Genomic DNA, 22,505 nt, shown 5'->3' with positions numbered 1-22,505 from the left:
AACAATATAGTAGGTCACTAACACAGCAATAGGTCTCACTGGTTTGATCCATGGCCTGAAATCTGACCACTATTGCCGTTTTGTTTAAATTAGGAGCGAATAAGTTGTTTCATAAAGTCACAACCTAGGACTGATATTGACCTCTTATTTATCCACCAGAGCGTGAAATGGGAGGATCCCCCGGATGACCAAAATAAAGTCGTGGAGAACATGAAGGATGAAACAGAGACGCATGAGACCAACAAGAACAGGACAGGAGGCAAGGTAAGAAATATGCTGTCCTTTACACATGCTCTGCCTACTTAGGCACAGATCTAGGATTAGTTTACTATCACTAAATCCTAGCCTTAAAGCATTAGGAGGAGACGCTACACTGACCTTAGATCTGCTATTAGACCTATAATCTGTTGTCATGTAGGCTAAACGTAAGTCCAGTGGCGGTGCCAAGAAAACTTCCGTGGAGGAGGACAGCAGCATTGGTGCAGGTCCGAGATTACTTCATGTTGGGTGCAGGTTGTGTTCAAATTCATCAGCACCGATCTGAGTAGATAGTATCTATATAGGTGAAAGCAATATAGTGGAGGCCCGCAGAGAGATGTGCTTTTACCTGTCCAGTGCAATCAAATCCCTAAAGGTGAAGGAAATTAGGGATCAAGTTCAGATTCAACTTTAGATTTCTCTTTGCGGTTTCCCAGAGTCTTCTCAGACACCCGGGTGTGGTTTCCGGGAAAGGGGATCTATCATTGAGCAGCTGGAGAAGGAGGCTCAGAGGACTCTAATGCCTTCTCTCAAGATTGGGACATGCTGTGCCCCAATCCTCCTCTCCTTCCTGAGGAGTCTAACTGATGAGCAAGTCCCATGTCTTTTTCCAACCTCACATACAACAACTCTGAATTTATAGTCATAGTGCACCTTCTAACCACAAATGGGATTTCAAACACTACACTTAACCCTAACATCACTGTAACCACACACCTAACTCTTCCTGTAAATCAAGAACAAAATATCTCATGGACTTGCTAATTGCTTAAATAAATACACGTTTATTTTCCCTGACATGGCTATCTAGTGACTCCACTAACTCAACACCAGTGTGCAGGTAAAATATGTTTCCTTTCTTTTCTTTTCTCTAGCCAATGGAGAGTGATTCAGCAGGGCATGAAAAATAATGTAAGTCTCTCCACATAAGGTTCTGGTCAAAAGTTGTGCGCTATATAGGGAATGGTGTCATGGAATTGCTTGATTGACAAAAACATTACTCTGTTTGTTGGCCATAGCTCACATTCGAGCAGCTCTCCATGCTGTGTCTGAAGATTGTTAAAGTCGTGACCCAGACAGCCCTCCGCATTCTCCTACCAGCGCTAGCTCGTATCATGGGGGTGAACCTGAGGAGTGGGGCAACCTCCCCAGAATCCCAGTGCTCTCTGACAGGGTCTGAGGATTCCTTAGGCGGTCTGGATGAGAGAGAGAAAAGGCTGCTGATCAGTGAGATTAACTATTGGACTAAGGAGAGGAGGAGGAATGGCAGTGCAGGATGCCGCCAAAAATCCACTCGCAGAACCTCATCACCATGCTGTTCGCCTAAGAGGTATGTTCACAGCAATATTTCAACATAATAATTGCAAGACCTGATCCATACTTATCATACATTATTAACTTGGAATTCACACCTTGTAGTTTTAAGTTCTGGTCAGAAATGTTGCCACTGGGGGGGGTGGGTCCAGGTGAAAGTCATTTTTAACTGGGTAAGCCATGAAGTCATCTATGAATAAATAGATCAGGTACATGTCTTTCAGAAATAATCATATTCTGATGTCGTACAAACATAAAAATCAGGCAAAAAATCGTGTCAGTTGGCTTTAGGCTTCTAGAACTACGGTGGTATGAGAAGTAATCCATCATTGCTCTAATTTGGTTTTCAGGCTCACTAATGACCCAGATTAGATACAGTTGGTTACATTTGCATGGCTTAAGTGGTGATTATGTGTTTATCTTCAAGGTCCCAGACCTCATTGCAGAGCTTGCCTGCAACTAGAGAGGCTCCCCTCATGGAGGAGCCTCTGAAGGCTCTTTTTGGGGTAACGGAAGAGAGCCTTCTGATATCCCTGGTTGAGGGTCACTCCAACCCCACCTCCTCCAGCTCCTCCGAGTTGAGCTGTGCTATCGTGGGGGAGGTGGTACACCAGCTTAACTCTGGCCTCTCAGTGGCCATTCAGGCCAGCCCGGGGAGTTGCCCCCCTATGGACAGTCAGGACATAGCAGCAGGCAAGGAGGTCATTCGGGTAGCCTCGGTTCAGATCCTGGCCGAGCTACAGAGCCAAACATCTGAGCCAGAGTGGGTAGGGTTGATCGAGCCCCTCATGGACCCTGTGACCGATGATGTGCTGGAGGCCATTGTCGGCACAATGGGCAAAATGGCACAGGACTTCAACATCCTATTGGATCTGGCCAAGAAGATGACAATCTTGGGGTCTAAATTTCTGACCAATCTTCAATGTGACCTAGATGTTGAGTGTCCATCTGGGAAGGAAGGGACCACTCACTTTCTCAAAGAGACTGGATCCTCTACCAGTGTGGTGGCCAGAAAGATTCAGACCCTCTCTAGCCCCGACTTTCAGTCTAAAGCCCTGAAGGCGGTGAGCACCATCCTTACAAGGAAAGTCAGCAGCTCTTCTGGCATGGCTCCTTCCTCTAGGCCTTCTAGTGCTGCTCCTAGCCTTACTGAAGCCCCGCTAAATACCAGCTGCACAGCCCTGACATCTGTAACCTCCACTGCCACAGTGATTGTTAAGGCATTTGTGGGAGGCATGGAGACGATAGCATCATTTGAAGACACATGTGAAGCAGTTGATTGGCCAGTTCCTGTAAATGACCACAAAACAGGGTCTTCACAGAAGATAACCTTCTCTCTAGCCGGCACACTCTATGGCCGTATACGAGCAAAGCTGAGGGACCTTTTAACTCTAGCCGCTCGAGAAGAAGGTGTGGCAAATGATGCTTCTCTTCAGGAGTCTTCAGACACCCTGGAAAAGGCAACTGTTTCAACTGTTGAGGTCCAGTTACCCAGCACCGAACACAGTAGAGTTCCCAGAGAGAGCCAACCAATACCAGCTCTCTGTCTCTCCAATCTGGATACCAGTACTCAAGAAGTTCTTAGCAGTGTTTTTTCCATCTACAAGTCAGAGTTATCAAAAGTGGAGAGTAAATCCTTAGCCGTTGTCAGTTCATCTGATGAGTCCCTAGAGGCTTGTTGGTTTGTTGATGGTGTCCTATCAAAGCTCGATGACTATACTATTTCCCAGTCACCCTCACCCAATGAAGACTTGAGCGTGAGTACTCAATATTCTCAACTGAGCTCAGAAGAGAGTGTCAGAATCACAGAGTCCTCAACTAGTCTGATTCAGAGCATTAAGAAGCTCTCTAGCAATGACTTTCAGACTCAGGCAGAAGAGGCAGTGAGTAAAGTGCTGATGAGATCCAGTCATTTCTTTATCACACAGATCAGCCATACTGGTCTTCAGAAAAGTCTGCAGGCTGGCTTATCATCTAGCTCACCATCAGAGATCCATGTCCTTTCAGAATCCATGTCCTCCATGTCCTCTGAGAATACAGCCTCTGGATTAGTGGAAACCTTTGTCAAAGGAATGGCGACTATTTTCCAGAAAAATGAGTCCACTGACACTGTGCTACTGGAAAGAAGTGGGAGAGTTTCACAGTGCTCCCACGGGGGCTCCCAACTGGATTATACTGAATTGAGTGTTAAAATATCAGAGGAGAAGCTTTGGTCAACAGCTAAGAACATCTGCGTCAGTATGAAGAACACACTTAAGGATTTCTTCACAGGGCTGAAGCCATCCGGATCCGAAAGGACAGAAATGGCTTCTTCCAAAGAGACCCTTGGGGAAATCCTGGTTGCTATCCAGAGTGAAATCTCAAACTTCGGGCGAATGAAGGATTCCAGGGAGCTCCTTCAGATCAATGATATGGTAGGAACTATGCTGAAGGAGATTGAGAAAAGTGAGGATGACAGTGAACAAGTCTGCCAAGACATCCCTCGAACCTGTTCATCTTTATCCACTTCTTTAAATGGTCGTAGTTCCTTGTCCAGCTCTTCAAAGGGTCCTAGGTCAGAGTGTGAGTTAGAGATCAACCTCCCTGGCACTCCCATCCCTGACAAAGTGCCTTTTGATCTGACCTGCCCCATTGTCAGGAGCTCCTGCATTGACACCAGGGACTCTAAAATACCAGAGATTTCTTCAAGTGACCTAAAGACAAAGATGATGGCACACACAGTTGAACCCCTGCATCGTAACAGTCCAATGACTGACAGCAGCCGACCACCGAGTGCTAAAGTCTCTTTTCGATCCTCCACTCCGTCTTTCACCAGCAAGGGAACCTCTTTGGTACCAAAGGGAGAGGGGATTGACATTGAAGAGAAGGAGGTGTGTATCCCCAGCAGCTCTGGCCATTTGAGGGAGCTCTTAATCATCCCGGACATCAGCAGTGCCACTGCATTCCCACTGCAGTACTTGAAGGACTCCAGCAAAGATGATGGCATCTGTTTTGTCACCATACTGGTGATAAGGTTGCTATCGGAGATCAGACCCTCAGCCCTAGATGGACCCTCCCAACAGGCAGCAGATCTCATCAGACAAGTCCTGTCTGAGTTCTGTGCTGCATCCAGATTATCCAGGACACAGGCATATTCCCAGAACCTGAACATCCAAAGGGTGTTCAGAGGTGTACATAAAAACCTAATGGAGGAGTTTGGCTCTTATAACACCCTGCAAGCAGCTATTTCCTCCCAGGACCCTGCATTTGACAGAGTCCTGGTAAAGTCCTTGACCCAGCAGCTGGTACAGGGATGCAAGGAGGCGTCAAGACCAGCTTCTGCTGCAACAAACCCATCAGACCAGGCTGAGACGGAGAGGGGGGCTGAGCAGAAAGCAAGAAGGAGCTTCCTTTGCTTTTCAATGACTAAACTCAGGATCAACTTCAAGGTATAGCAGGGAGTTAGCATTTGTTTTTTGTTCCAGTTAGGTGCTGATGTTATTGATGTGGCTATGATAAGACAAATACATGAAATAAATATTTTTTATTCACCACTAAATTGTTGCCTTGGATTCAGAAGTGTTCCATTTATTTATTCTCTGTACCATTTTCTTTACCTTTCTTCTGTTAGCGTTCCAAGAGAGGAAACAAAAAGGACTGCCATTCAGTCCAAGACCAGACTGAGATTCCCTCTACTGATGGACATTGCATAGGTAAGGATGTTTTAGAGCTCTGCTATAGCTTGTAGTTTTGTTTAGGTGTGTGTTAGAAACATAGGAATGCCTACCAAACTCATAGCACTGTTATTTTTCAATGTTACTATACTGCATCTCTCTCTCTCTCTCTCTCTCTCTCTCTCTCTCTCTCTCTCTCTCTTACCCCATCCATTTCTCTTGTGTTTCTAGCTCCAGTTGGAGAGGGTTCTCCCTCCATATCTCAGCCTGTCAAAAAACGATCCTTGATTGTCAGGGTCTTTTCAGCAATGATGAAGCCATTCAGGCGCTTCACCAAGAAGAACCTGTAACCTGTTACGCTGCATGAAGAACTACTTTTGTAACAGCAAGACTTTTGACAAGAGGAATTTCTGCATGTCTAACCTTTCAAAGTCTATTTGATCAAATAAATGCCAACGATTTTACAAGAATTTCAAGTGTTTTGGAAGATTGATAATACTGAAGCAGATTTTCTCAGAGAAATGCACTAGTTCCCCCTTGGTTACACATTTATTGTTCAGCTTTTGAGTTGGCAGGACATAGGGCGTCAGGTAGCCTTGTGGTTAGAGCATTGGGCCAGTAACTGAAAGGTTGCTAGGTCAGATCCCTGAGCTGGCCATGTAAAAATATGTCGTTCTGTTCCTGAACAAGGTAGTTAACCCACTGTTCCTAAGCTGTCATTTAAGAAAAACACATAGAGGAGAATTAGCTATCTGCAGCTAGATCAACCCTCTGAGATGCTTTCTATATTTTTTTTCTATATTTTTTATTTCACCTTTATTTAACCAGGTAGGCAAGTTGAGAACAAGTTCTCATTTACAATTGCGACCTGGCCAAGATAAAGCAAAGCAGTTCGACACATACAACGACACAGAGTTACACATGGAGTAAAACAAACATACAGTCAATAATACAGTATAAACAAGTCTATATACGATGTGAGCAAATAAGGTGAGATAAGGGAGGTAAAAGGCAAAAAAAAGCCATGGTGGCAAAGTAAATACAATATAGCAAGTAAAACACTGGAATGGTAGATTTGCAGTGGAAGAATGTGCAAAGTAGAAGTAAAAAATAATGGGGTGCAAAGGAGCTAAATAAATAAATAAAATAAATACAGTAGGGAAAGAGGTAGTTGATTGGGCTAAATTATAGGTGGGCTATGTACAGGTGCAGTAATCTGTGAGCTTCTCTGACAGTTGGTGCTTAAAGCTAGTGAGGGAGATAAGTGTTTCCAGTTTCAGAGATTTTTGTAGTTCGTTCCAGTCATTGGCAGCAGAGAACTGGAAGGAGAGGTGGCCAAAGAAATAATTGGTTTTGGGGGTGACTAGAGAGATATACCTGCTGGAGCGCATGCTACAGGTGGGTGATGCTATGGTGACCAGCGAGCTGAGATAAGGGGGGACTTTACCTAGCAGGGTCTTGTAGATGACATGGAGCCAGTGGGTTTGGCGACGAGTATGAAGCGAGGGCCAGCCAATGAGAGCGTACAGGTCGCAATGATGGGTAGTATATGGGGCTTTGGTGACAAAACAGATTGCACTGTGATAGACTGCATCCAATTTGTTGAGTAGGGTATTGGAGGCTATTTTGTAAATGACATCGCCAAAGTCGAGGATTGGTAGGATGGTCAGTTTTACAAGGGTATGTTTGGCAGCATGAGTGAAGGATGCTTTGTTGCGAAATAGGAAGCCAATTCTAGATTTAACTTTGGATTGGAGATGTTTGATGTGGGTCTGGAAGGAGAGTTTACAGTCTAACCAGACACCTAGGTATTTGTAGTTGTCCACGTATTCTAAGTCAGAGCCGTCCAGAGTAGTGATGTTGGACAGGCGGGCAGGTGCAGGCAGCGATCGGTTGAAGAGCATGCATTTAGTTTTACTTGTATTTAAGAGCAATTGGCGGCCACGGAAGGAGAGTTGTATGGCATTGAAGCTTGCCTGGAGGCCTGTCAACACAGTGTCCAAAGAAGGGCCAGCGACTCACCAGCAGCAAGAGCGACATCATTGATGTATACAGAGAAGAGAGTCGGTCCAAGAAATGAACCCTGTGGCACCCCCATAGAGACTGCCAGAGGTCCGGACAGCAGACCCTCCGATTTGACACACTGACCTCTATCAGAGAAGTAGTTGGTGAACCAGGCGAGGCAATCATTTGAGAAACCAAGGCTGTCGAGTCTGCCGATGAGGATGTGGTGATTGACAGATTCGAAAGCCTTGGCCAGATCAATGAATACGGCTGCACAGTAATGTTTCTTATCGATGGCAGTTAAGATATCGTTTAGGACCTTGAGCGTGGCTGAGGTGCACCCATGATCAGCTCTGAAACCAGATTGCATAGCAGAGAAGGTATGGTGAGATTCTATTGTTTTCATACTGTTTTTATTTATATACTTTTCTGCTCTTTTGCTCACCAGTATCTTTACCTGCACATGACCAGATGATCATTTATCACTCCAGTGTTAATCTGCTAAATTGTAATTATTCGCCTACCTCCTCATGCCTTTTGCACACAATGTATATAGACTATTTTTTTCTTTTTTTTCTACTGTGTTATTGACTTGTTTATTGTTTACTCCATGTGTAACTCTGTGTTGTTGTCTGTTCACACTGCTATACTTTATCTTGGCCAGGTCGCAGTTGTATATGAGAATTTAATCTCAACTAGCCTACCTGGTTAAATAAAGGTGAAATAAAATAAAAATAAAAATCAGGCACTTTTTTTCAGAAAACCGATGGCAGCGTCTATCATTGCTCTTCTACCATCTATCCCATGTCTGCACCTCCCTCTTCCATCAAAAACAAATTACCTGGTTAAAGTTAGTTAGGCTAGGGTTAAGGTTAGAGTTAAGTTTAGGAGTTAGGTTAAAGGGTTAAGGTTAGAGTTAGGGGAAGGGTTAGCTAACATGCTAAGTAGTTACAAAGTAGCTAAAAAGTAGTAAGTAGTTGAAAGTTTGCTAATTAGCTAAAGTCCTCTGTGATGAGATTCAAAATCATAACCTTTGGATCGTTAGACATCCGTGTTATACTGTATGCCCACCCCTCCACCCTAACCAACCACCCTACTTTCGTTTTTGCCTTAAATAACCATTTGTCTTATATAACCATACCAAACATAACATATTATACTAATTTGAGTGTCCCGGATTTACATTTACTATGTTACGTCTAGTCTATGAGATCAGGCTGATCACAGACATGAACAGAGTAACAGGTCATTGTAGTTATGAGTGTGAGGGATTGGAGGATTTCAATGTGGGTGAATGCAGAGCTAATCATGAAGGGTTTTTGTGGCGTGACATAAAACCAGAAACCACAGCACAGAGGAAACCTCTGAGGGTCATAATGGCTGGTCCCATTAAACCTGGGGGAGGAGGAGTTTGAGCAGACCTCAGAGGACAGGAGCTGTCATGGTGTTAAGGACAGTAGATGAATCACCACACTTTTTTGCTCTTGTTCCCTGTGTGTGTGTGTGTGTGTGTGTGTGTTTGACAGAGGTAGAAAGTGATGAAATACAGAATTGTGCGTTCGTTTGTTGTAGCATTTTATTATTGTAATAGATCATTTTCATCCCTAACTTTTTAAGAATGAGGCAAGATGAAGTCAAATTTCTCAAACAAGAAACATGGTTGACTGTTTCCCTTCAGTCGATTTCTCATTCTCTTGTAAAATAGCAATGATGCAAGCGCTCTGATCTAGAAGCCAGTGAAAGCGAGAGGTTTTACAGCTAGTTTGTTCAGCTCAGGAAAGCCCCACGGCAGCACTTTGGAGTGTAGCATTGTGTTTTGATATCCTCATCTCCTTTGACAGTGTCTCCCGCATTCCGACAGAGCAGATAAAGCAGTACTGGGTAGAGCTGGTGGGGCTTTCAGAGTCAGTTTCATCTTTCTGCTCAGGCACAGGGCAGGCATCCTATGAAGTGTTTATCTCAGGAGTGCCTGATTTACCTCTGAACGGTGTCAAATGTGAGAGAAAGTGGGATCCGGGTGTTTTTTTACCGTTGTATGGATGTCTCTCTTTGACGAAGAAAAGCCTTGCCAATGAGAACCTTATTCCAGTCAGAGAGATATTATCAATATTTGTGTTGACACATACCCTACTGCTTCAGTCAGGATAGCATCACGGCTGGGGATTTGTTGTCATCTGTCTGAGACGGAGATACTGGTTGAGCAGAATACATTTAGAGGTACATTGGGAAGAAAATCCTGCATGTAGGAAAAAGCCCACCCTGTGGGTGTCACAACTTCTGCGGTAGGGGGAGATGCGGCGTTGGACGATTTTGAGGAGTTCACCCGCTGTTTCCGGACAGTATTCGACCACCCACCCAAGGGCAGAGCGGCGGGTGAGCGCCTCTACCATCTTAGGCAGGAGATGAGGAGCGCCCAGAAGTTTGCGCTGGAGTTTAAGGACCCTGGCTGCCGGCGCTGGATGGAGCAACAGGGCCCTGATCGACAATTACCACTGTAGTCTACGTGAGGACCTCCATCGGGAGCTGGTCTGCAGAGACACCACCCTCAACTTCGACCAGCTGGTGGACCTGTCCATCCGGCTGGACAACCTGCTGGCTACTCGCGGACGTCCAGATCGGGGTCTGGTTGTTCCATCCTCCCGCACACCCTCTCCGATACCCATGGAGCTGGGAGGTGCGGTGCGCAGGGAGACCGGAGGGGGTTCCCTCTCGTGCACCATATGTGGCCGCAGAGGTCACACTGCTGGTCGGTGCCAGGTTGGTTCCTCTGGGATTCCTCTGGGAATCGAGGTAGCAGGCAGGGCAGCGTCACCCCAGGTGAGTAGGCACCATTCTCATCCAGAGCCCTCTATTGCACATATGTTTGTCTCTGTTACTTTTCTGAATTTTCCCTGCGTTCCCAGCATACGGTGCTAGTAGATTCAGGCGTGGCTAGGAATTTCCTTAATAAAGGATTAGCTCATAGTTTAGGGATCCCCATTGTTCCTGTGCATATGCCTTTCCCCGTTCATGCCTTAGATAGTCGACCATTAGGGTCAGGGTTTATCAGGGAGGCAACCGCTCCTTTGAGTATGATAACGCAGGGGGGTCACAGGAAAAAGTATTTTTCTTATATGTTCTCCTGCGTATTCCGTGGTGCTTGGCCTACCCTGGTTACCTTGTCATAACCCCACTGTTTCTTGGCCACAGAGGGCTCTCACGGGGTGGTCAAGAGAGTGCTCAGGTAGGTGTTTAGGGGTTTCCGTTGGTGCTACTACGGTGGAAAGTCCAGACCAGGTCTCCACAGTGCGCATTCCCCCAGAATATGCCAATTTGGTTCTCGCCTCCTGTAAAGGGAAGGCGACTCAATTACCACCCCATCGACGGGGGGATTGTGCGATAGATCTCCTGGTAGACACTGCACTTCCCAGGAGTCACGTGTATCCCCTGTCGCAAGCAGAGACGGTGGCTATGGAGACATATGTCTCCGAATCCCTGCGTCAGGGGTACATTCAGCCCTCCATTTCACCTGTCTCCTCGAGTTTCTTTTTTGTGAAGAAGAAGAATGGAGGTTTGTGCCTGTGCATTGATTATAAATAAAATAAATAAAATCAATAAAATCACGGTGAGGTATAGTTACCCGCTACCTCTTATTGCTATGGCGATTGAGTCAATGCACAGGGCTCGCTTCTTCAATAAACTGGATCTCAGGAGTGCGTACAATCTGGTGCGTATTCGGAAGGGAGAAGAGCATAAGACGCATTTAATACCACCTCAGGGCATTATGAGTACCTCGTCATGCCGTATGGGTTGCAGCCGTGCGTAATTAGCCGACTCCCACCACGGTAAAGGAGGTGCAGTGATTTTTTGAGTTTGCCAACTACTACCGGAGGTTTATCCGGGGCGCCAAACAATGAACATGCACCTGTAGAATGGTCGTTAAGACACTAACAGCTTACAGATGGTAGGCAATTCAGGTCACAGTTATGAAAACTTAGGACACTAAAGAGGCCTTTCTACTGACTCTGAAAATCACCAAAAGAAAGATGCCCAGGGTCCCTGCTCATCTGCGTGAACATGCCTTAGGCATGCTGCAAGGAGGCATGAGTACTGCAGATGTGGCCAGGGCAATAAATTGCAATGTTCGTAGTGTGAGACGCCAAAGACAGCGCTACAGGGAGACAGGACGGACAGCTGATGGTCCTCGCAGTGGCAGACCACGTGTAACACCTGCACAGACCACGTGTAACAACACCCGCATCGGTACATGCAAACATAACACCTGCGGGACAGGTACAGGATGGCAACAACAACTGCCCGAGTTACACCAGGAAAGCACAATCCCTCCATCAGTGCTCAGACTGAATAGACTGAATAATAGGCTGAGAGAGGTTGGACTGGGGGCTTGTAGGCCTGTTGTAAGGCAGGTCCTCACCAGACATCACCGGCAACAACGTCACCTATGGGCACAAACCCACCGTCGCTGGACCAGACAGGACTGGCAAAAAGTGTTCTTCACTGCGAGTCACGGTTTTGTCTCACCAGGGGTGATGGTCGGATTTGCGTTTATCGTCGAAAGAATGAGCGTTACAGAGGCCTGTACTCTGGAGCTGGATCGATTTGGAGTTGGAGGGTCCGTCATGGGCTGGGGCGGTGTGTCACGGAATCATTGGACTGAGTTTGTTGTCATTGCAGGCAATCTCAATGCTGTGTGTTACAGGGAAGACATCCTCCTCCCTCATGTGGTACCCTTCCTGCAGGCTCATCCTGACATGACCCTGCAGCATGACAATGCCACCACGCACAGACCGAACAGTATGGCTGATTTCCTACAAGACAGGAATGTCAGTGTTTTGCCATGGCCAGCAAAGAGCCCGGATCTCAATCCCATTGAGCATGTCTAGGACCTGTTGGATCGGATGGAGAGGACAGGGCCATTCCCCCCTAGAAATGTCTGGGATCTTGCAGGTGCCTTGGTGGAAGAGTGGGGTAACATCTCACAGGAATAACTGGCAAGTCTGGTGCAGTCCATGAGGAGGAAATGCACTGCAGTACTTAATGCTGATGGTAGCCACACCAGATACTGACTGTTACTTTTGATTTTGCCCTTCTCCTTTCGTTCAGGGACACATTATTCAATTTCTGTTCGTCACATATCTGTGGAACTTATTCAGTTTGTCTCAGTTTTTGAATCTTATGTTCGTACAAATATTTACACGTGTTACGTTTGCTGAAAATAATTGCAGTTGACAGTGAGAGAACATACACACACACACACACACACACACACACACACACACACACACACACACACACACACACACACACACACACACACACACACACACATGTTCCTATGCTTCCTGGCTGATGTTTTGGTCACTTTTGAATGCTGGCGGTGCTTTCACTCTAGTGGTAGCATGAGACGGAGTCTACAACCCACACAAGTGGCTCAGGTAGTGCAGCTCATCCTGGATGGAAAAATCAATGCGAGCTGTGGCAAGAAGGTTTGCTGTGTCTGTCAGCGTAGTGTCCAGAGCATGGATGCGCTACCAGGAGACAGGCCAGTACATCAGGAGACGTGGAGGAGGCCGTAGGAGGGCAACAACCCAGCAGCAGGACCGCTACCACCGCCTTTGTGCAAGGAGGAGCACTGCCAGAGCCCTGCAAAATGACCTCCAGCAGGCCACAAATGTGCATGTGTCTGCTCAAACGGTCAGAAACAGACTCCATGAGGGTGGTATGAGGGCTCAATGTCCACAGGTGGGGGTTGTGCTTACAGCCCAACACCGTGCAGGACGTTTGGCATATGCCAGAGAACACCAAGATTGGCAAATTCGCCACTGGCGCCCTGTGCTCTTCACAGATGAAAGCAGGTTCACGCTGAGCACGTGACAGACGTGACAGAGTCTGGAGACGCCGTGGAGAACGTTCTGCTGCCTGCAACATCCTCTAGCATGACCGGTTTGGCGATGGGTCAGTCATGGTGTGGGGTGGCATTTCTTTGGGGGGGCGCACAGCCCTCCATGTGCTCACCAGAGGTAGCTTGACTGCCATTAGGTACCTAGATGAGATCCTCAGACCCCTTGTGAGACCATATGCTGGTGCGGTTGGCCCTGGGTTCCTCCTAATGCAAGACAATGCTAGACCTCATGTGGCTGGAGTGTGTCAGCAGTTCCTGCAATAGGAAGGCATTGATGCTATGGACTGGCCCGCCCGTTCCCCAGACCTGAATCCAATTGAGCACATTTGTCCAATTGGGACATCATGTCTCGCTCCATCCACCAACGCCACGTTGCACCACAGACTGTCCAGGAGTTGGCGGATGCTTTAGTCCAGGTCTGGGAGGAGATCCCTCAGGAGACCATCCGCCACCTCATCAGGAGCATGCCCAGGCGTTGTAGGGAGGTCATACAGGCACGTGGAGGCCACACACACTACTGAGCCTCATTTTGACTTGTTTTAAGGACATTACATCAAAGTTGGATCAGCCTGTAGTGTGGTTTTCCACTTTAATTTTGAGTGTGACTCCAAATCCAGACCTCCATGGGTTGATACATTTGATTTCCATTGATCATTTTTGTGTGATTTTGTTGTCACCACATTCAACTATGTAAAGAAAAAAGTATTTAATAAGAATATTTCATTCATTCAGATCTAGGATGTGTTATTTTAGTGTTCCCTTTCTTTTTTTGAGCAGTGTCCATACATACATACATTCATACATACATACAGTGGGGCAAAAAAGTATTTAGTCAGCCACCAATTGTGCAAGTTCTCCCACTTAAAAAGATGAGAGAGGCCTGTAATTTAAATCATAGGTACACTTCAACTATGACAGACAAAATGAGAAAAGAAAATCCAGAAAATCACATTGTAGGATTTTTTATGAATTTATTTGCAAATTATGGTGGAAAATAAGTATTTGGTCACCTACAAACAAGCAAGATTTCTGGCTCTCACAGACCTGCAACTTCTTCTTTAAGAGGCTCCTCTGTCCTCCACTCATTACCTGTATTAATGGCACCTGTTTGAACTTGTTATCAGTATAAAAGACACCTGTCCACAACCTCAAACAGTCACACTCCAAACTCCACTATGGCCAAGACCAAAGAGCTGTCAAAGGACACCAGAAGCAAAATTGTAGACCTGCACCAGGCTGGGAAGACTGAATCTGCAATAGGTAAGCAGCTTGGTTTGAAGAAATCAACTGTGGGAGCAAATATTAGGAAATGGAAGGCATACAAAACCACTGATCTGGGGCTCCATGCAAGATCTCACCCCGATCTCACAAGAACGGTGAGCAAAAATCCAGGAACCACACGGGGGGACCTAGTGAATGACCTGCAGAGAGCTGGGACCAAAGTAACAAAACCTACCATCAGCAAGGGCATTGAAGATGAAACGTGGCTGGGTCTTTCAGTATGACAATGATCCCAAACACACCGCCCGGGCAACAAAGGAGTGGCTTCGTAAGAAGCATTTCAAGGTCCTGGAGTGGCTTAGCCAGTCTCCAGATCTCAACCCCATAGAAAATCTTTGGAGGGAGTTGAAAGTCCGTGTTGCCCAGCAACAGCCCCAAAACATCACTGCTCTAGAGGAGATCTGCATGGAGGAATGGGCCAAAATACCAGCAACAGTGTGTGAAAACCTTGTGAAGACTTACAGAAAACGTTTGACCTCTGTCATTGCAAAAGTATTGAGATACACTTTTGTTATTGACCAAATACTTATTTTTCACCAAAATTTCAAATAAATTCATTAAAAATCCTACAATTTCTCATTTTGTCTGTCATAGTTGATTTAACGTGACCCTCTTCCTGTCTCGTAACAGATCCAGCCCCTGACGGTTGCCCTGACCCAGACTACATCCCCAGGTCCAGATGATTCCAGCAGGCACAGCCCAGGTGGTTCAGCAGAGGCTCCTCCAGCAGCAGGTGGTGACTGCAGCTGCCTTGTTTCAGATACAGACCCCCACTCCTCACAGCCCGGCCCAACAGGCCCCAGTTTCCGCTGCAGCAGAGTCCCCAGTACAGCAGCAGCCGGCCAAGGGCCAGGCTCGCGGAGGGGCCATGAGGGTCAAGACCCAGTCCAAGCCCAGCAGCTAGGTGCCCACAGGACTAGTTAGAGCTCCCCTTTCAGCTAGGCTAAACAGGACATCTCATCAGTGTTAATGCACTCAGTGACTGACTAGCAGATCCAGCGTTATGAAGGAGTGGTGGAGTCCAGTTTGAGGTGGCTGTGTTGAATCTAACCTGGTTTAAGGAACTGCTCCATGTAAAGGAATGACCTGTCTTTTAAGAGTGTCATCATCTATCTTCAACACAGTACTGTAACTGTCGGCTGTTTCCTTCGCGACTGTTTCAGAAGGTCTCCCCTGGAGGAAACCTGGACAACATCCAGGGGGAGGTTTAAGATCAGAAAAGCAGAAAAACAATATTCATGCCTTTTTTTAAATTGATGAATATATTAATGTTCCTCCATAGATATCCTGTGGCTATGGGCTGGTGCATAGCTCATTTGGGGAATGTCCATTTGAATAATGTTTTGTGTATTCATACATTGTCCCTGTCCGCCTTGATGATATTATTCTCATGCTTACCGTTTATGATGTCTGTAATTTCATAGTTGGTAGATATAGAAAACACCCTTCTTGTTAAAAAAAACCTATGTAGTGATAATCATATCTTTACGTTGTAAGTTTGAGCTATGTAGTCTGAAGAAAGCTTGTGATTGTGTCTCTGGCACCCGGATAAGCACGCATCCTACGTTATCTCCCAAGGCAGGCAGTATTACCACTGCACTGGATAACCTAGCTATCTATAGTGGCAACCAGCTAATATTTTCATTACATAAAGTGCATTCGGAAAGTATTCAGACCCCTTGACCTTTTCCACATTGTTACGTTACAGCCTTACTCTAAAGTTGATTCAATCGTTCCCCACCCCCCCTCTACAGATAATAACCCATAAAAAGAAAGCAAAAACAGGTTTTTGATTAAAAAATAAATAAAACAATGTACTAAAAATAAAATACTGATATCACATTTACAAATATTCAGACCCTTTACTCAGTACTTTGTTGAAGCACCTTTGGCAGCGATTACAGCCTCGAGTCTTCTTGGGTATGACGCTACAAGCTTGGTACACCTGTATTTGGGGAGTTTCTCCCATTTTTCTCTGCAGATCCTCTCAAGTTCTGTCAGATTGGATGGGGAGCGTCGCTGCACTGTTTTTTCAGGTCTCTCCAGAGATGTTCGATCGGGTTCAGGTCCGGGCTCAGAGACTTGTCCCGAATCCACTCCTGCATTGTCTTGGCTGTGTGCTTAGGGTTGTTGTCCTGTTGGAAGGTGAACCTCTGGAGCAGGTTTTCATCAAGGATCTCTGTACTTTGCTCCGTTCATCTTTCCCAGGATCCTGATTCAGGCCAAAGAGTTCAATCTCGGTATCATCAGATCAGAGAATATTGTTTCTCATACCCTTCCCCCAGGTCTGTGTTTCTTTCCAAATCATGTCCAATCAATTGAATTTACCACAGGACTCCAAACAAGTTGTAGAAACATCTCAAGGGTGATCAATGGAAACAGGACGCACCCGAGCTCAATTTCGAGTCTCAATAATTATTTAAACAAGGTAATTCTGTTTTTATTCTTAATAAATTTGCTAAAATGTTATACACTTTTCGCTTTGTCATGAGGTGTTTTGTGTAGCTTAATGAGGAAAAAATAATTGTATCAATTTTAGAATAAGGCTGTAATGTAACAATGTGGAAAAAGTCAAGTGGTCTGAATACTTTCCGGATGCACTGTAAGTTTACTTTTTATAACACATTTCCTGTGATATAACCGTTGGGAAATAATGGGTACTTCTACCGTATAATAGGTTAAATCAAAAGATGGAATATGCTGCAATAGATAAAAGCCTTTCTCAGTGTTTTAGTCATGAGGGAGAAAAGAAAGCTCTCAACAGCGCTGTCTGGTTTCCCCTGCTGGCTGCTGACAGTGGCAGATCTATCAGAAGAGAAAACATTTATTTGGGCCGGAGGGCAGAGATTCAGGCCTAAGGCCACTCAGAATATCCTAGATCAATGGATCAGAGGGCATGTCACACAGTGTCAGAAGAGTCAGACTGTGTAGAAGGGCTATACACACACCACTATAGTCAATGTTGCTATCACTGCTAACATTTAAAAGACCAGTATTGTAATCTGGTCTGTTAACGGGAGCACATAAGAAGACAAAGGCCAATTTAATGCAATGAATGACGTTTAATAAATTGTCTGAAGTTACTTGGTCTTTAAGGACTGTTTGAAGGGCTTGAACAGGCCTTTGGAGATGGCAGAAAACATTCTGACGAGAAGTGGACGTTTGTGAGGCGTCTCCTGTTGGGAGCTGGCGGGGAGATCCTTTGGCAGTGCAGACATGGCAGCATGTGGCACTATGCTGGGCACTACAGAAGAGAGAGAGAGTTGACATGCACTTTAATTTAGAAATGATGTAATGTATGTTACAACTCAACATAACTGACACTGATAAAATGAGAACCAACAGCTTGAGTTTTGGAGAATATAATTACTTTTACATAAGAGATGACTACTGATTGCGTATATAACCTTTGTAAGGTTATTTTGAAATGGCATTTATTTGTACACCAATATCTCAAACAGACTGTTGTCCTGTTGTGTGAACTTACGCATGCCATCTTCAGCAGTGGTCTGTACTTGTTCTGATTCAGAGCGGTGGGAATCCTTCTTGTTCCCCTTCTTGAATAGCTAAGTATTTAAAGAGAAAAACATGTTTTAAAAAATGTCACAGCTGAACAACCTCATGATGATAACAATCACACCTACCACACCAGCACAACAACATTTATGATTGGTTTTGGAATGAACGGATGGTTTTATATTTTTTACACTGAATAGCATTGTTTACTCACATTATCTCCCACAACTGTTCATTTAAATACGTTTGCTGTACCTTTAAGTTGCTTGTCAGCCTGACCAGCCTTTGTAGAAAAGATAGTTTCCCGCTGCTAGCCCTCACATCCTCAGCCAGTGGAAGAGCCTTAGGCCCGGTGGTTTTGACTGATGTTCTTGAGGCTGCCCTCAATGCCTCATTACATCTGTGGAGAAGCGCTTCACTCAAAGACTTGACAAGAATCCTATCAAATGAAGAGTCCTGAGTCGACACGGCCTGTTGGAGGATTTTCTCCGAGCCAAACTCCTCCAACAGATTTTTATAGACGACTCTGTAGACTTTATGAATCCTCAAGTTCTCTGGATAGGCTTGTGTCTCAGAGCAGCCTGACCATGCACAGAAGACCTCCATAACTTTAGGGATCAGGTCTTGTGACTTGCGTGTGACGTCAACTGGGTAATCTTCTGCTGGGGTTTGGATTTCTGTTAGAATTCTCATTACTAACATGCTGATGAGGCCGGTGAAGTCATCATCACTGCCCAAGTTATCAGAGGATGGGGTTGGAAGTGTGACATCTTTGACCATGTCTGGGCTGGTTGACATATCGTCCCTGACAATGTTTTGAGCTACACCAGAATGACTGGTGGTATCCACTTCCTCTCCATCAATGTTGGCCTTCAAGATTTGTGCTGCATTGGAGGTCTCGCTTGTTGCCATAATGGCGCCAGAAGGAGACAGCCCAGGGGAGGACTTGCCACTCAATAGATTGCCTACATCAGATATAGTGGGTTCAGATGTTTGGAGAGATTCAGTTGGAGAGGATCCTCTACTTTCTGCATCAGAATCCACAGAGTACATGACCTGGCTTACCATAACTTTGGTAAAGAGACTGACTGTGTCACTAAATACTGATGAAGAAGAAGAGCATGAAATTCTATCTTCAGACACTCTAGCCAACACCTTGGCCCCCTGAGCCAAACTCATTGAAGTTGAATAGGGCACAAAACTAGGAAGCAGGAGGCACTTAACAGACTCCTCTACAAACAGCTGAACCAGCTCGTAAGTTGTGGGCTTCCACACCTTGTCATTCCTCTTCAGCTTCGAAAGGATGGTATCAGATGCACTCTTTCCAGCCACCACTGTCAGTCCCAGAGGGGTCAAGTTGCTATCGAAAATTATGCGGTTCACTTGGTGACTGAGATCACGGGAGAGAGCACCAATCCTACCCTGATATATGAGCTCCTCCAGTCTAGCTATTGCATCTGTTAGATCAGGGTGAGATGTAACCTGCCCTTCTGCCTCTGGATATACCTTCTTCATGATGGTATCGGCTATGGCAAACATGCTTGTTCTGGCATCACACACCATTGTTTTTGGCTTAGTAGATTCGCTCATGTCAATGACTGAGCATCTTACAATGGGCTGAGCAGTACTCTCGGGTAACTCAGAAGGAATGGGAGTGCCAGGGAGTGCAAATTCCCACTCTGTCTTCTGTGATTTGGCAGTTGAGAATGACAACGAGGAAGAAGACCGTAGTGACTCTTGATAGACCAATTCCTCGCCACGTTCGCTGCTAATCTTCTCAATGTTCTCCAGCATAGGTCCAACCACTTTTTCTATTTGTGAAAGCTGTCCTGCAGCCACCATTTGGTCAGATTTTGACAGTTGCTCCTGGACACTGCTGATGATACTGTCCTCTGGCATTCCCAGGTGGGCTTTCAGTGAGGTCTGGGAACTTTAAAATGAACAAGCAAAGCATGTTAATTGCTGTCTGAAGTTGGAAAATCGATATCTTTCTGCTAACAAATCTAACAAGCATTATAATTGAGTATTCTAAATGTCATTTATATGTGTGCATTAGATATTGCAAAACACACCTGTTAGAAAGTTGGAAAATATTGAAATGGAGAAATTATTGTTCATCAGTTTGAGGGTTAGGATTAACTGCACACACATTATGGGGAACATACAGTACCTCTTGGAAGAGGGTGTGCTAGACCTTGGTTGGAGAGCCTTGCCGCCACAGTTACACATCTCCTTCGCCAAATATTTAACTTCCTGGATGAGCTCCAGTCTTTTCTGCTCAAAGGCAGTGAAGGATCTTGCACTGCCGCCCCTCTTGAGTGAGTCAGCGTTGTCATAAAAGCCCGTCACCCCTAGAATGCGGGCCAGGGCCGGCAGCAGGATCTGCAGGGTGGTCTGTGTAATGAAGTTGACAATGGTCTTGCACAATTTTGCAAGCTGTTCCTTTGTCATCTGCATTGCACAAACAAAACAGAACACAGCAGGTTTGGCAATGAAACTCTGATGTAAAGTATTCTAGATTGAACAGAATGCATTTCACCAACATCGTTTTCCTTATCTGTGACTGAATTCAAAGTTGGATGAAGTATGACAGATTAATGAACGTAATAGCAGAATAGAACTATGGTTAATTCCTCTCTCGATTCAACATAACATTCCCAAATCAAAGGTCAAAGGCTGATGGAGAAACTTACAGGTTTTTTAAATCCTTTATAGATCACTTGCCATTGCCTAGAAAAGAAAAAAGAAATGTGTTTTACTTACTTTTTATTTCCTTCTGCACAAAATATGTGAGGCTAGAGCAAAACATGGGCCTAACATACTCATCAGTAAGATTGCGCATGAATGAGATGAGGATTGGGTAGCAGTCCTCCATCTCATCTTTGTTGCCTGGGCCGAATGCAGCCTTAAGAGCCTTCTTCTCCAAGAGCTCAATAACAGATCCTCTGTCCGGGTGTTTATTCCTCAATCCTAAATATGTTATTACCATATAGGACAATTCAGGATAAGTCAGACGCTTTTCTCTTAATACAATACTTTGATAAAATTGCTACAATAGGACTATTGAATAAAACTATCCATGCAACATTTCTTACTGACTACAGTTTCTAACATGACCTTTATCTATGATATGCAGGTTTAGAGAACCAACATACTACAGAGGGAAAATCTATGACCTGCATCCGTATCAGTGCCCTGCTCCCCTGACTTCTTGGCACTACTTTTCCTCTTCACCTTGGATAGAATATAATAGAATAGATTCCAGATCACAAATAATAGACATGTTACATCAGGTCAATGCAGCTATTGTGACAATTGAGTGTTACTAGTCTAGTAGTTGCCCTGTCACACCTGCCATTTTACCTTTCCTGTCTTCTTGGGCTCCTTCTTGAGCTGGGCCACTGGTTCTTCCTCAGCAACCTCCCTCCACTCCCCCGGGGGATCATCATCATCTCTCTGTACTACCTGAAGGACATAGGAATTTCATGTCAATGTCAGATTAGATTCTTGCAAAGGACATCATAGAGCTACAGCCATATCAGAGCTAAACTGGTGATTGACTTAATAGAGAGAATTATACATTTGTTTTGCATTAGCCTATGTTATCTTAAATGACGTTTTCCTTAGTTACATTCCCAAATATGTTGTGTCATTTAACCTACCCTTTCTTCATCCATAATAGCATACAGTATTTTTTATATCTCGAAAAACTTGTCCTCATCTGTGTTTTTTTCACTCATGTTGAGTTTACTGAGGACAATATTGCAGCCACTGACGAATTAAGAACTTCATACCACGTCATGGAATGTTAGACCTTTATGACATCAGGGGCTAATTGCACATTCCCATTCTCTCATTAATATTGGGGGGGAAATATATTGATCAGATCACACAATTTCCCCATCAACCGTTTTCGATACAGCTAGGCCCACATTGAAATCTGTTCACTAAGCACTGCGACTCAGTAGGTCAAAACAGAAATAAACCTAGTCTAATTTCGTGTCGACCTCTTTTGGATTTATTTCTGTACCCCATTTAGTGAGCCAGTTGATTGATCTATTCCTTATAGTGCATTCCTTAAAAGTAGGCCTACATTAGGGAATAAGGTGCTATTTGGTAGCATATTCCTCTCTAGCCCATGCCTCCACCAATCCAATGATTTTAGATTTGTAGGAAGAAGCGAACGAGAGTGTACACTTCAGGAGAAGGGAGATATTATTGGACTGTATCCCTAGGCTATAGCCAGGCCTAAACCAAGTAGCCTTGAATACGAAACCAAAAGCTTGGATTGCCAAAGGCCTATCAGAGCTAAATTGGTGATAACAACTTTAAACTTACTGTAAAACATGTTCTACCTTCCCCTATATTTCTCTTACCTTTTCTTCCACCATAGCTCATTTTATATATCGAATAGCATGTCATTGACGGTTTTGGCTTGGCTACTTTCATGTCGAGTTATGATAAAAGAGCATTTTTGCAGACGCAGACTTTTAGTTAGTCGGGGACGTAATGGACTGAAGGCAGTAGAAATGTTAACAAATGTTGATATGTTGCCCTCTTGTGGAATTATTTAGGTA

The 22,505-nt window shown here is 44.9% G+C and overlaps 2 protein-coding genes across 5 annotated transcripts in view; one reads left to right on the top strand and one right to left on the bottom strand.

The window, feature by feature from the left end:
• The first annotated feature begins 1,461 nt into the window (after positions 1-1,461).
• The window catches only part of LOC110513490, a 285,372-nt gene continuing 264,328 nt past the window's right edge, over positions 1,462-22,505 (top strand). For all 3 annotated transcript variants that reach the window (XM_036972810.1, XM_036972805.1, XM_036972798.1), the window contains exon 1: positions 1,462-1,588. The gene's annotated coding sequence lies outside the window, so the exon portion shown is untranslated. The remainder of the gene's footprint in view (positions 1,589-22,505) is intronic.
• LOC118947725 lies at positions 17,455-22,459 on the bottom strand. Of its 2 annotated transcripts, XM_036972789.1 has the most exons (9): positions 22,305-22,459; positions 21,292-21,393; positions 21,105-21,162; positions 20,751-20,898; positions 20,622-20,658; positions 20,099-20,379; positions 18,184-19,858; positions 17,900-17,978; positions 17,455-17,656 (listed from the first exon to the last, which is right to left on the bottom strand). In XM_036972789.1, exons 1-9 carry the CDS (start codon positions 22,317-22,319, stop codon positions 17,493-17,495), a joined length of 2,559 nt encoding a protein of 852 aa, XP_036828684.1. In that variant the 5' UTR covers positions 22,320-22,459; the 3' UTR covers positions 17,455-17,492. The 2 variants fall into 2 exon arrangements, with proteins under 2 accessions (XP_036828684.1, XP_036828685.1); XM_036972790.1 differs by lacking the exons at positions 21,105-21,162; positions 22,305-22,459.

The sequence above is a fragment of the Oncorhynchus mykiss genome, unplaced genomic scaffold, assembly GCF_013265735.2.
Source record: "Oncorhynchus mykiss isolate Arlee unplaced genomic scaffold, USDA_OmykA_1.1 un_scaffold_195, whole genome shotgun sequence".
Classification (NCBI taxonomy): domain Eukaryota; kingdom Metazoa; phylum Chordata; class Actinopteri; order Salmoniformes; family Salmonidae; genus Oncorhynchus; species Oncorhynchus mykiss.
Note: the sequence above shows the minus strand (reverse complement) of the source record. Positions and strands in the feature narration are given on the sequence as shown.